General features: G+C 34.8%; 1 protein-coding gene across 1 annotated transcript in view; it reads left to right on the top strand.

Moving 5' to 3' along the window:
• Nucleotides 1-472: 472 nt before the first annotated feature.
• The window catches only part of EPYC (epiphycan), a 34,518-nt gene continuing 20,370 nt past the window's right edge, over nt 473-14,620 (top strand). The window contains exon 1 of the mRNA XM_036867141.1: nt 473-637. Within this exon, the coding sequence (XP_036723036.1) occupies nt 473-637 (165 nt within the window). The remainder of the gene's footprint in view (nt 638-14,620) is intronic.

Here is a 14,620-nt window from a genome sequence, read left to right as displayed (position 1 = left end):
CTGTCTTGGTTTCCTCATTTGTAAAGTGGTGTGACAGTTAACAGTGATTATCACCATCATCATCATCATCCCTACATCCCAGAGTTGATGAAAGAATCTTAATGCTTAGTAAGTGGTAAAACTCTTAGATAATGTGAAGGCTTTTGTGAATAAGTATACCACAATCTTTCTGCATCTCATTTTCTCCATGTTTCTCTATAAAATAAAATCAATTTCACCATAATTCCAATATCTACCGTAAAAATGTGGATAGGTTTGTGAATTCATTTGAGTATCTGGCATCAATAGTCCTCAGAAGCCACACAATTTCATGTGCTATGTTTATAAATTATCCATGGAAAGAAAGCTACCAGCTTGAGTTTCTCAGTATTGACAGTGATTTATCATTCCTATTTAGTGCAAACTATTCATAAGTTATTATCAATTAAATATGTATGTGTTTTAATATTTTATGATTAGGAAAGTTTGAAAAATGAAAACATTAGCAAGACTCGTGCTGGGACTTGTCATCTTGGGTGCTGCTGTGACTGCCCCGACTCTAGAATCCATCAACTATGACTCAGAAACCTATGACGCCACCTTAGAAGACCTGGATAATCTACACAACTATGAAAACATACCAATGGGTCAAGCTGAGGTAACTGATTCTTCCCACTCCTGAGACTTTTTAAAGCATTGTATGAGGAATTATTAGGGTTTCTTCTCTTTAAATAGATTTTTGTTTACTTGTAAGTGGAGATGTTCCATCTTAATAATTTCATATTAACTTTTTCTCCAGAACATGTTCAATGTGATGGAGGTTAACATTGGGAAACCCTTTTGCTCTCTTTATACTTCACTTTATTTTCTTTATATTTCCTCATAAAATTGAAAAATAAAAGAGTTTCTATCAAGTTAGAACAGAGAAAATTAGGGGAAGAGGCAATCAATGAGGAAAAGGTGAATTCAAATAGCACACATAAAATGATAAGGAAGTTTGGGAAGTTTGAAGTAAAGAAAAAAAGACATGAGATTAAAATGTAATAGAAGAAAACTAAAAGAATGCAGAAAAAGGACAATGATTTGAAACTTTACTGTATTCCAAGCGCAAATACGCTTCCCTAAATGACTGATTACCCTCAGCAGTAATGTAGGCATTGGCAAAGTTACAGACCATTACCTAAATCTGATATGACATGTTCCTAATTAAATGGTAGGCTTTTTACATAACTAAAGGATACAGACTAATTTTTCTGAATCAGAAAACAAGCAGACCTTGAAATGCTGGAGTCTAATGAATGTACAACATTCACAAAAACTAATTAAGTACAAATAAACCGAAAGGGAAATTACATCACCTTGACAAGATCAGAACATATCTGGGGCAGTCATTCAAGTGTAAATTTTCTTAGAATAACTACTTTTGATAACTAGGGAAATGAAATATTTAGACAAAAGCATGTATTTAAATTGTATGGGACTTAGATACATCTTTATTAAGATAGTAAACATTCTCATTATTGTTTATGTTGCCTTCTAAAATACAAGAATTAGGTTTTCACAGTACAGTAGTTTTTATGTATTCTCTCTCTGCACTACTCTTTTCCTGTCTTTCTCTCTTTTGCCATCTGTCTCTCTCTCTCTGTCTATATTTCTCTTCCCTTCTTTTTAGTAAAGTTTCAGGCTTGACAGCAGGCCGCTTTTCTTCTGAACATTTAGTTATGACTCTGTTTTTAAGTCTTTATCAACATTCAGTGCTTGATTCATTTCACTGTGTGGCTTCTATTATGTGAAGGGGATTTTCTGTTGAGAATTTATAGTCATTAATACCAGTCTTGCTATATGTGATCTCTGTATCTCTAATCTAATGCATCAATGTAGAGTATAAGAAGAAAGTTTTTCAGTGCTTAATTCATCTGCCCTGTTCCTTTTTCCATCTTGCAGAAATATTAAAAAAAAAAAAAAACAACTTAGTGCATATCTGCAGTTATCTACCAAATTAAATATTTTAATTTAAACTTATTTGTCATTCTTCAAAAAAATATTTCATTGGATCGGTGAGTACCATAGTGAATTCTTTATTTTAAGTAGGGCTGGGGAATTTGGATTCAAGGGTTTATTTATTCACTTCCAAAGACCACATGCATAATAGAGGGACTACCATTTGAGACCAAGCCTACCCTAGGCAAAACTGTGAAGGATGTGAATTTTATCTGCAGACTGTTTTTAAGCTATTCCTTGCTGTCAGGATCCTTTTTGTTGCCCAGGAGGCCCTAGACATTCTCATGAGAGTCTGAAGTTCTTCCTGCCATCAAGGAAAATTAAGCTAATATATATATACATATTAGCTTAATTATATATATATAATATATATATAATTATATATATTATATATTAGCTTAATTTTATATATATATATGTATATATATATGTATATATATATATGTATATATATATAAAGATGATTTATTATACAACCTTTCCTCAGTATTTGCTTATTCTGGAATAACAACCTTCCTGTAAGGTACTGAATATGTGGCATTGTATCCTTACACACCCTAGCCCTTACTTCATGCAAACATTTCTAGTTTTCATACTGGCTAAGCCAGACTCAGAAACCCTAACAACTGAGGGTTCCAGAAAGCCACTGATAATCCCTTGTAGTTGACTGAAATATACAAGTCAGCCCTGATTTAACAATCTTTTGTGGTGAAGTCATCATCAGAAAACTGGTTTTAGGTAGATGATAGATATAGATACAGATACAGATATAGATATAGATATATACATGTGCTATAATAAAACTATAACACATTTGAAAACATCAACTATACATAATTTTTTAAAGACATTTATGAAGTTGTTCCAACAGCAAAAATCAGTCAACCAACCTACTCACCCACCACCTACTGGAAAAAAATCCCCAAACAAACAAAATCAATATGATAAAGAAAATAAGATGACATAAGGAACAAAATTCAGAACTTTAACTCAGATCTCAATAACTTATTACTATAAATTCTTTACAAACAAACAACTAGCATATATGAGAAAATATGAAATAAAGCCAATACTTCCAGTCATGTGAATGCATTCTAGAATTTGGTTAACATGGCATGAATTTCTTGAATGCAGTCTTGTAAGTTCAGATTCTGGAAGGTCAAATAAACTTATTTATCTCATCTTTACAAATTAAAGGCAGTGGTTGCACATGTTCTTGATCTTATGTGACACTTTTTGAGTGAACACTGATAACACACCCATATAAGGTCCAGTTGATGAAAAAGTTCATAGTAAATGATAGATATAGGGAACGATGGGATCAGATTCTTCAGTTTTTTGTCCTTGATGCCAAGAGTAGGGTTCTGCATAATTTAGCCTAGAATTTATTTCATCTGTACAAAAGACAACTTTATATTCTAAAGTTGTAAATTTATAGGATAACTGCTTCCAAATGCCAATTTCTTTCTTTTAAAGTTGAAGACTTGGCATCTTATGCCAATAGAGTAGACCCTTTGGTCTAAACTTGGAATGATTAATACTTAAGGCCTTTGATATATGTGGTAGGTAGAATTCTAAGATGTGCCCTAAGTGGCCCATCCCCTGATGTGTCCATGCTCTTTGTAATTGTTAACATCATGAATATATTGGGATATCACTCCTGTAATAGGTTATGTTATATGGCACAGTTGAAATTTAAAAAGGGAGATTATCTTGGTCAGCCTGACCTAAAGTCATGAGCCCCTTAAATCAGTGTCTTGAGGTTAGGGACAAAATTTGAAGCATGAGAGAAATTCAATGCAGGGGAAACTGTTTCTGGCTTTAAAGATATCAATAGTTGGGTCTATGTTCATAACAAGAATGCAGGAATTCTCTAGACGCTGAGGAGAAGCTGACAGTCAGCAAGCATATAAGGATACAAGAAACTCAGTCCTAAAGATACAAGAAACTTCAAGTCCTTCAAATACTACATGAGGTTACAGCCCTGGCCCTCACTTTATTTTGGCCTTGTGAGACCCTAAGCAGAGAACCCAGTCAAGCCATCCTTGGACTTCGGATCCACAGAAACTATGGGTTTAAAAATGGGTATAGTTTTAAACTGCTAAGTTTATAACAATTTGCAATGCAGCAACAGAAAACTACTACAATGTAATGATTTCAACTTTTTTTTCTGAAAGCCAGATTTGAATTACTATAAGGCTGCAAGGCTTCCATTTATGAGTCCAACAATTTATCTAGTCAGTGAACCAAACCATCCCTGATTCCCAGGGTTAGAATCTCAATAGAGCTTTATTGATTTCTATTGGTGGTAGTATATTCATTACCTCCTCAGTGGTTGGAAAAGGGTAATTGAAAGTATTTCTGTTTTGAAAATTATATGCAGCAATAGTATTTCAGACTCATGACTTATGTGATTTCTGATGATCTAGAATATCCAGGATCCACTGGATACTATGTTAGAAAAAGATTTTAGGCCCAGCAATTCCATCATAATGTTCTATATTAGCCAATGGATAAATTTGTTGGTATAACATAAAGTTGTTGCAGTTTTTACTGAGCTTTCATTTTACTTTAACGATATGGATAGGAACTGGTTATAAGCCACAAGACCAAAATGCAGACGTTTTGCTTACTGATGAATACTAGCTAACCCTGAGCACTTATTATATGTCAGTAGTGTTCTAGGAATATCACATGTATTATCTCATTTATTCCTCCCCAAAAAACAATGAAGTGCCATTATTATTCCCATTGAATATAGATGAGGATATTGAGACACAGAGCAGTTAAGTAACTTGACTAAGATTACAGTTATTCATAATGGGTAATCATAGTGATGTTCTCATATCAGAAAATAATTTCCAACAGACTAATGAAAGATTATATTATCCTCCCTCCATTTTTTACCACTTTCTAATTGTCCTTTTAACTTGAACTGGTTTTGGTTGAGCTGAATGCCAGGTGCATTCTATACTGCACTCTTAGAAAGAAAAGCATTCTTCTATGGGTGAATAATGTGAACTAGAAGTAACATTTATAGACAACTGACTGTTATCTAATTACTGTAAGGAAAAAATGGCTTAGACTAACTACTTAGTTAGACTAACTACTTAGTCTATACTTCAAAGAATAATTGTGAATATGTATTTGCCAACATATATCTAAGTTATGAGTAATAACCTGAATATATGCATATATACATATATATATACATATACATATATATATATATATATATATATATATATATATATTTGGGAGTCTAGGATCCAGGGAAACATTTCCCTATTTTCCTTAAAGGGTTCACCAAAAAAATAAATAGTTCAAATTTCTGTATTCTTTGAGTGGCTTAAGTTGAGACTGCGTTTTTGACCAAGGCAGGTATTTGTTTCCATTTTCATGCTATAGTTTTTGGGTTATTGATTTTCCATTCATCTTAGGTCTAAAAAAACATTGGTCCTGACCATGAGTAATTTATTTTGCCCAGAAAAGTGCTCAGTGACTATGTTAATATTTATGGAAGTTCTGCTGAAAGATATGAACTTCCATTCCTCCAGGAAATTCTCCTTGGCTCCAACCAGATAATTAGACTTCTCCTCACCTATATCACATTATTTAGTCTTACATAATTACCTCTACTTAAGTGAGCCTGCACTGTTCCTGCATCTTCAATAAATACCAGGAATGTTATACCCTGTGGTCCCAAGAAGCACTTGGTTGTATTTGCTGTAGGGTGGCGTGAGGGCATTTACAACGCCACACAATGCTCTTTCATGAGAACGTGGAGGAACAGGTTGCAATTTTTGAGAAATTTGTTTATTTTCTGGGCCATACATCTTGTAACTAAGTGTGCTTATCATTTTGCTCAGAAAAATGGCTCTTAATTGTTGCCTCATTCTTCCCTGGTGTCATATTATTTCCCACACCTTTATTTTCCTATCATCCTAATCTCCTCATGGAGATTTTTTGAAGTATTACCATACATGCTTTAAAAGCTGCCTTATATACTTTCTGGAATGAGATAAGGTATGCATTCATAAGTAAATAACATTAACAACTAATAAAAAGAAAAACACATCAGTAACAATTGGCCAATAGGAAATTTCTTGAATGAGGAATGCTTTTCTTGCTATTACTCTCCATTGATCTTAAAATGAAGGCCAATTTTTCTCTTTCACAGAAAGAACAAGTGGCTAGATTGTTTAAAATTAACCCTATAAAGAAAACTCCCATTGAAATAAACACACTCAGCTTCAAAAATAGCATTTATGGATGAAGAAGCTATAAGCTCATCAAAGGGATGAAAATTAAATTTAGTTAAGTTATAGGAATGGGAGAGAACTCAGTGAAGGCAGTTGTATCAATTAACAATGGAGCAATGATCTCTTTTCTCTTGTCATAACAGGGTGTTATGCAACACATATTATTATTCTTTTAGAATACGTATTGATGGTCTGTAACACCTGAAATTACTTAAGTAGAATCAAACTAATTTAGGACTACTTATAGAAAGCAACATCCACTTTAGATAATGATGTATAAGAAGGATCTTAAAATTAGGTTATCTAAGTATAATAAATTGGTATAGAACTTTGCTAATGCTAGAGGATAGTTTGTCTCAAAACTCATCTTTATACTTTCTGAACAAAAAGTAATTAAATTACAAATATTTCTACAATTTATTTCCTCTGGTGAAAAAGGCATGCAATACTTTTATCTTTATATTTGGAATTATGTCTCACTTTGGCCAATTTATACAATATGTTTTAAAGTTTCAAATGTATGGTTGGCATATAAAATACCTCTTATTGGAAGAAGTAACTTGTTACAGTGTCAGTCAGCCTGAAGTAAATATTCTTTTCAGGATATGGCAAAAAATAAAAGCTAATCTTTCTCTTTACCCTCCCTTTTCACTGAAGATCCTCTGGAGGATGAGAGGAAAGAATTTTGCTGATGATCTTTTAATACAATTGTCTGACTGACTTTCCATATGCTTCTTTCAAAAGCAGCCTTAAACCATTTGATTCTTATTGTAAGCTATTTGAAAACCTTAAAAAAATGAAGCAACAAAAATGTACAATCATGCAGGCTCACAGGAAACAAAAAAGTATTCATAGTATTTGCCAGTGATTTGTTTGTGTTTGTATCTGTATTATACATTATTTATGAGACCACAAATATAAGTTAATTATCATAACTGTCCCTTGAAATAAGACTTGTTATTAATATTATTATTATTAAAAACAACTAAGGATCAGAATGTTGCCCAAGGTTATTCAACTAGTAAGTTTCAGAGTAAAATTTAAACCAGGCTCTTTTAACATCAAACTAGAGAGACCCTGGCACTAAAACCTCCATTATTTTCCTGTTCCTTCTCTTTCATCTTTACTTCTTTTAGCTGTGTCCAATATTGAGGTTTATTTTCTCTGAAATTAAGTAATTTGATTATTAGGAATCAGAAAAAAATTTTCAAGTGATTGCAATTAACACACTATCTAAGCATCTCTCTCAGTTGTCAAAGTATTTAAGGGAGAGACAGGACAGATGATCCTTCTGAACTGAAAGCAGCTTTGTCAAAAATATGGGGACTGAGCAATCTTTGCCAAACACATTTCTTCCTCATTCATTTTCAAGATAAAGTAGAAAATAAGATACAGCTTTCACTGCCAATGTTCATGGTCACATTCTTTTAGATAATTAACATGAATCATTTAAATCAGTTTGAGTACCAGACTTATGCTTAGAGCAGAATTTCACTGCACTTAGCATACCTACATGCCAGCATGTGGAACCCACAAGAATATTCTTTAGTAACTCAGGCCGAACGGCCCAGCGCCTTTTAACATGTTCAGAAACCAATTTCTGATATAATGATAACAACAAAGAACACTTTCAAGACTGAGTAGCAAGTGGTGGGATAATTTGGGAGAAAGATAAATTTAAAATTCTGTTTTGTTTTACAAATATCTTACTTAGTGTTAGAGTAAAAATCCAAATAGCATTCTGGATTTCGAAGACTTTAACAAAAAGGGAGATGGGCCTATACTTTAAATATTATGTGCTGAGAAACTGAGCTTATTGGTTAGGTATAGACTGGCAGAGTGGCGACCCTAAACTAAGCAAATAAACAGATGAGGACTTTTGCTTCTCACTCTGGCTTTGCCTGGGCACTTAAATCATTACCACACACACTACAAAGAACGGTGGGAGAAACCACTAGCTTTGGGTGTTGCTCATGCGCACACCCCATTCATCCTTGAGAGCCCGTTTTTCACAGTGTTGAGTGACACGGGCTATGGAGTCAGTCTCCTCATGTGTGAGTCCCAAGTCCATCGCACCAACTGTGTGGCCTTGGACAGTCATACAACCTCTCTGAGCCTCAGCTTCCTATTTATAAGATAACTCGTGAGAATTAAATTAAAAACTTAATGGTTTAACTTAGAGCCTGGCACATAGCAAATGTTCAATAAATGTTACTTTTACCATGGAATCAGTCATTGAATCAAGAGCCACGGAAGCTTATGCACTGGTGATCAGAGGAGGGAAGGGATGGGATTTGCGCTATAATGAAGACTAACTCTACTGGGCATGGGTTCACCTTGCATCCACTTCCCAATCTCTTGCTGAGAGCCAGGAACAGAAGCAGGTAAATCAGACCAAGACCCTCCCTGTCCCTCAGTATCTCTCAGTCTAGTTATCTTATAAACACACAATTTCAACACAATAAAGGAAGTGAAAAAATAAGAATAAACAAGATCAGTAGTTATTGGGACATAAGGTTTCTATGAGTTCAGTCACAAAATATATACATATGCTGAGAAATTATGTCTCCAAACCTGCCATTATTTTACTTGTATGTTTATCCACCACCTTTTTTGAACAGTATGTAAGTCTACTTACATGAATAAAAGCTATAATGAATACAGAAATAGATATATAAATATATATAATAAAATATAGATAAAATTAGATTAAATATAAGCTACATGCAATAATATTATCTCATAAAATAGTTTATTATATACATAATATAGAGTATATTATATTGTCTATAATATCACATCTTATATTGTATATTATTAATTATGTGTTATATTACATTATAGTATAAAAATATAAATTAGGAGAGTGAGGCAAAGAAAAAATAATAGTTGAGAAAATAATATGAAGCCAGGGGCCAAGTACATATTTGAAAATGCATACCATTTTGTATTATGATACATATAGATACATATAATATTGAAGTTTTCTGGGCAATAGTGTTAGGTTTTAAGGAACCTCATACGTGCTTCTGCTATGCCCTACCTAACTTTAGAATCAACTGAGGGACAGAAATGGGACTCAGACAAATAACATTCAAAATATCCCCTTTATTACTGATAAAGGCTAGGTTGTAATATATGACTTAGGTGTGAAGCAACTATGGGCTTCTTAATACAAAACTTCAGAAACAGACTAGGTCATCAGTCACAGGCAATGCTGGTCAACCACAGGCCTCAGAATACAGTAAACCTTAGTGCATGCACAGAGGGGCAAACCAGAACTTATGCTCCTGACAGGCAGGCAACTTCCCCTAAAAGAAAAGATGAACCACTCAGGCCAAGCTCCTTCTCTCACTCACCAATTACCCTGGTCTTTCTTCCTCTCATAGGAAGAGTGAGTAAAGGGGCCCACAGAGGATATACCCACTCCCCAACACGGTGGCCTCTCAAGCCATCAGGCTTGTCCATTAGGTTCAATATAGCTTTCCATGTCAAGAGAGAAAAGCAGCCCATTTCTTAGGACAGTCACTCCTACCTTCGTGAGGCCTGCCCTCATGCCAACTGGCACTCTTAGATGTCCTCTGGAAGTCTGTAGATTTTGGCCCCAGAAAACTCTGAAGTGGATCCAAGAACATCAGTGAATTTATCTCAAAGGCCTCTCTGCACCTAAGACTGAAATTTCACTCTCAGTTCTGCGTTCTACCTCAAATTATATCAAGCCACATTATCTAATATCAGAGTTTATGAGAGTTTCTGCAATGAAATGAAATGCTAAGTAAATACACTCCAATAAGACAATTTCAGAAACATAGAGGACACAGATTAGCATATAGCTCTCCTACCTCTATAAAGTTTTTGAGGAAAAATTAAAAACTGCACATTAATGTCTCTTGCATATTAAAGTCTAAACTTGTTTAAATCCAAAGATATTGCTGTACAAAGTCAGAATTACTTGCCTTGTGATTTAAAAGTCCAAAGAATATGCAGTCCAAAACTCCCCTTTCTCAATTTCTTTTGCTTCATCCCAGCTAGATGAATTCTTTTTGCTTGGGTCAAGCTGGCTTCTTTCAGTAACTACAACCTGAGTAGCCTCTGCTAGATACAGATGTAGTTCTTCAGAGGCACATAAATTGCTATTTGTTCATTACCAGGTCTCCCATGACCTTGATATTTAAAGAGAATGAAGCATTAATTGCACATACAATATTATCACATTATTGACCTTAACCCTCATCAAATTTTTAAAAACCAGGTAATACTGAGTCCCTAAAATAGTTATTCTAGGCAAAAGTATATTCCCCAAACCAGTACATACTGTTACCAGAGACCAAGAAGAGAGTTGATGGTACCTGAGAAGTTGGAAGATGGAAGAAATCTTGGTTTGACCTCATCCAGATATTGGTCAGCGTATGTTCATTGTCTCTAGTCTGCATAGTGTGAGCTCAAGTACAATTGGGAGAAATCTCCCACCAGGAGTTAAATTATGGCACTGTGTTACCATTATTAGAGCAGCTGTTCTCAAAGCATCAGCATCTCCTGGGAGCTGGTCAGGAATGCTAATTCTCAGGTCCCACTCCAGACCTAACGAATCAGAAACTCGAGAGGGGGGCCCAGTGATCAATGATTTAACAAACCCTCCAGGTCATTCTGATGCACCTACGGTATGAGCAGCACAGCATCCCCAAACACAATGGCTCTTCTCTCAGAGTATTATTGGAGATATTCCTGTTTCTTAGCACAGTTTTTATACATCCTGTTTTCTAGCACAGGTGAGTGACGGCAGGCCCAATTACCAGGTCCATCTTAGGCTTCTCTTTCTTTCTGCATACTGCCTTTGAATTCCCATTTTCCTGCTAAGCCCTGGTATTCTGGTCCCTGGTGTTGCACTGAGTATGTGTTCTGTCAAGTGACAGATTCTGTTGTAAGCAAGGATCTTCAGCCAGGGGTTTCTTCAGTCTGGAAGCTATGTGCCCCAGGGCAGGGGCTTTTACTCTTGCTTCAGGCTGTGGAATTCAAGAAATCTGCCTCCCAGAGAGTTTCCACTTCTTCCCCATGTTTTTGTTTTGTTTTGTTTTGTTTTTCAGCTGGAGAATCAGCCTCAGCAGATTCCTGAACTGAAACTGCTGTTGATGTTTCTGATGCCTGTGGTCCTTGGGAGGCTAGTAAAAAACAATCCTTCTACCATATTCCCATCAAGACTTTACTCAACATTTCAAAGTTCCAGGACTTAATTAGCATTTCTGTCTCCCACGTCCTATTCTGCGGAATTAATTTCCCCTCTAGTGTAGTGGTTCTTGACCTCAGCCATATGTTTGAATCACCTCTAGAGTTTTAAAACATTCCAATGCCTAGACCACACCCTAGATTATTAAAATCAGAATCTCTGGGGGTAGGACCCAGGTAGGGTATTTGAAGTCCCTCAGCTATTCTTTTAGTGTGTCAGGTACTATCTTTTTAACCAGTTTAATATGCTTTTTAATTTGGCCCCTTTACTTCTCTAGTACTGTGTGCTAAATGAGAGCCTTTTTCTCTTTTCTTTCTGGTCCAGATTTTTGTTTTTCTGACACAGTTCTCCAGATTTTGTCTTGTGGCATCTTCCACAGAGACATTAAAAAATCAGTAAATTACAAATCTGCCAAAAGTAACACTGTTCAAAAAATCTTTGGAAATCTTCACATTTCTGAGTTGGATAATCCTATCCTGGACATGTTCTCCTACCATACTAATTTCTAACCCCAGATGGGACCTGACCTCTTATTGCCCTACATAGCCTTTTTCTTAAATGCCTGATTTTCATTAGACCCTCCCTAATTCCACAAATTTCTCATTCTAACACTCCTAGGCCAAGTTATGGTAAACCTTGTCTTGAGTTTGCTAGGAACAGAGAGGCTTACACTGTTAAGGTACACGCACACACAGGCATTGAAATAATTCAAGAATTACTACTTGGTAATGTCGTCATCCATCAGGTCATACAATTATTGGCTTGTGATGTCAGTGTACTCCACATAAGATGCAGATAGGTGGGCCCCAAAGGATAATCACAGTGACAGCATATCAATATCTTTGTTAACATTCAATATGGGCTTTAAAGAGGTAAATGGTATAGATGTAAATATATTAAACACTCCATTTCTTAATGCATACAAGGAAAAAAGCAAATAAAATATATCTAAAAGATATTGAGGATTGATCAACTCTTTTTAAAGTGTGTTTTCTCTGGAGTTATGATATCAAAACTCTGATCAAAGACATAAACATGAAAGAAATCAAATACAGAACATTTAAGATAAAAATCCTTCACAATAACTATATTGAATCTATAACATACATAGAATGGATATTGAAGGGGATTCGTACATTTTGGTACTGAGATTAAAAAGTAAGATCATAGAGTGAAATATTGCCAAAGCCAATTAACTGTTATTCAGCAGCCTTCTCCTACTGGCAGGAGGATTTCTATCATGTTAATGCCTGCAAAAACCTAATGATAGTCAGCAAATCTAAGGATTTTGAACCCTTGAAAGACAGCCCTTCCTTTACATTATGCTATTATAGAGCTGATATGCCCAGGGTCCGTTGTTCTGCTCCTACAAATTTTTGATTATAATCAGGCCCCCAAGTGAAGCTACAGAGACTACAGAGAACATACTGGTGGCAATAACAGGGTTCACGCTAGCATCGTGGTTTAGTACAGTCTTTGGAATTTGTTTAAAGTAATTCTTCCCCTGAGAGATAAAGTCAGGTTTCTAAATTTGTAAAATTTTTCAAGCCTTTACCACTGATCCTGTACATTAGGAAAAAAATTAATGTAATAACTATCTATTTTGAAGGCAATTGGCTACTAGCTGCTCCTCCCTGGGACATCCTCCAAAATGCACGTTTTCTTATTCAAAATGTCTATAATTACATCTGATAATATATACATCATCAACATCATCATCAATGAATAGCAGTTGTATGCAGAGAAGTTCTACACATTAAAAGGCACAGCTTGTTATAGTTTGTGCCTCAATAAAGCCTGTGTTAGAAGGAACAATTTGCTTTGTGTTAGGATGGGAAAGATTGAAACTTAAAAAAATACTAAATTACTTCATCATAAAATAAAGAGCTAGCATTTGAAAGTTTCTAAATATCTTGGTTTTCCGTCCAACTTCTTTGTTTTCAATTACTGTGATTGACTGTCTCTCCCCACCCCCCCATCCTCATGAGATTACTGATTTCAGCCTACACTAAATTGTCCTGGCATCCTTACTTGGGGAACAAGGGCAGTAAGGGGAAAGGGAACATGAACTGACTTTGCTATTAAATAATGTTTCTACAGCCTTTGCCAAAGTTCCCTACCAATATTATTTGGAGACATTCAATTAGAACTAGATGATATATTTTGTGAGAACTAAGATATTGGAAACCTATTAAGTTTCTGGAGTCTAAGGGGATGATGGTGAACAGAGTCCTGAATAAACTGGGATAAAACTGAAGTAAAAAATCTTTCTGGCAAGTAAAAATGAAATACTGCCATGTTCTGACAACAAGGAAAGGAAATGAGAAAATAAACATGTGAACAAAGAAAAAAATGCTGAGGTCCCAGAAGAGACACAGACTGGGGAGGGTATGATTAAACGGAACCTTTAAATCATTAGCTTTTGTTTCTTTTGCATTAAATTTTTCACTTAAACATTGCACTGAATACAAAGAAGCATTACCATTTAGAGTTATCTATGAAGAGTAACCATACATTAGGATAGATTAAAAGAAAAGGAAGCATTTACATGTTTTCGTCAATACATACATATCTTAGCAATACATACATATCTATTGCTAAGATAATAGATTATTATATGCTATTTTCATTAAACAAAAAGCCATTAACTAATTTTGATTTTGACTTGCAGATATTGATTCATTATATAGATTTATTAATTTTGACTTAATAAAATACTGAGATTTAAAAATAAATTGAAACAATGGTGAATTCACTAAAATTAAGTGATATAATATTTCAGTAAGTACTATACCAAATAACCAGATCAAAGAACAGTTGTTTGTAAAAGAGAAATCACAGAGGATAGAGAGACAAAAAAATGTGCATTTATTTTTTCTAATGTCAATGATATGTGCTAGATAGCTCAACCCCCAAAATATTAGAAACTGTTCCATCAGTTTAATTAGGAAACACATAAGAAAACAAAAATTGAAAAGGTCTGTATTAGGGCAAGTTACATTAGCAGCTGTAACAAACAATTCAAAATCCCAATGGCTTAACACAATAAAAATTTATATCTTGCTGACATGACTACCCAATGCAGGTCAATGAGTTTACTGTCTTCCAAGTAGTTATTCAGGGATTTGAACATCTTTCATGCTATAACGTCACC

The sequence above is a fragment of the Balaenoptera musculus genome, chromosome 10 (assembly GCF_009873245.2).
Source record: "Balaenoptera musculus isolate JJ_BM4_2016_0621 chromosome 10, mBalMus1.pri.v3, whole genome shotgun sequence".
Taxonomy (NCBI): Eukaryota; Metazoa; Chordata; class Mammalia; order Artiodactyla; family Balaenopteridae; genus Balaenoptera; species Balaenoptera musculus.
This window is presented reverse-complemented; position numbering and strand designations above follow the sequence as displayed.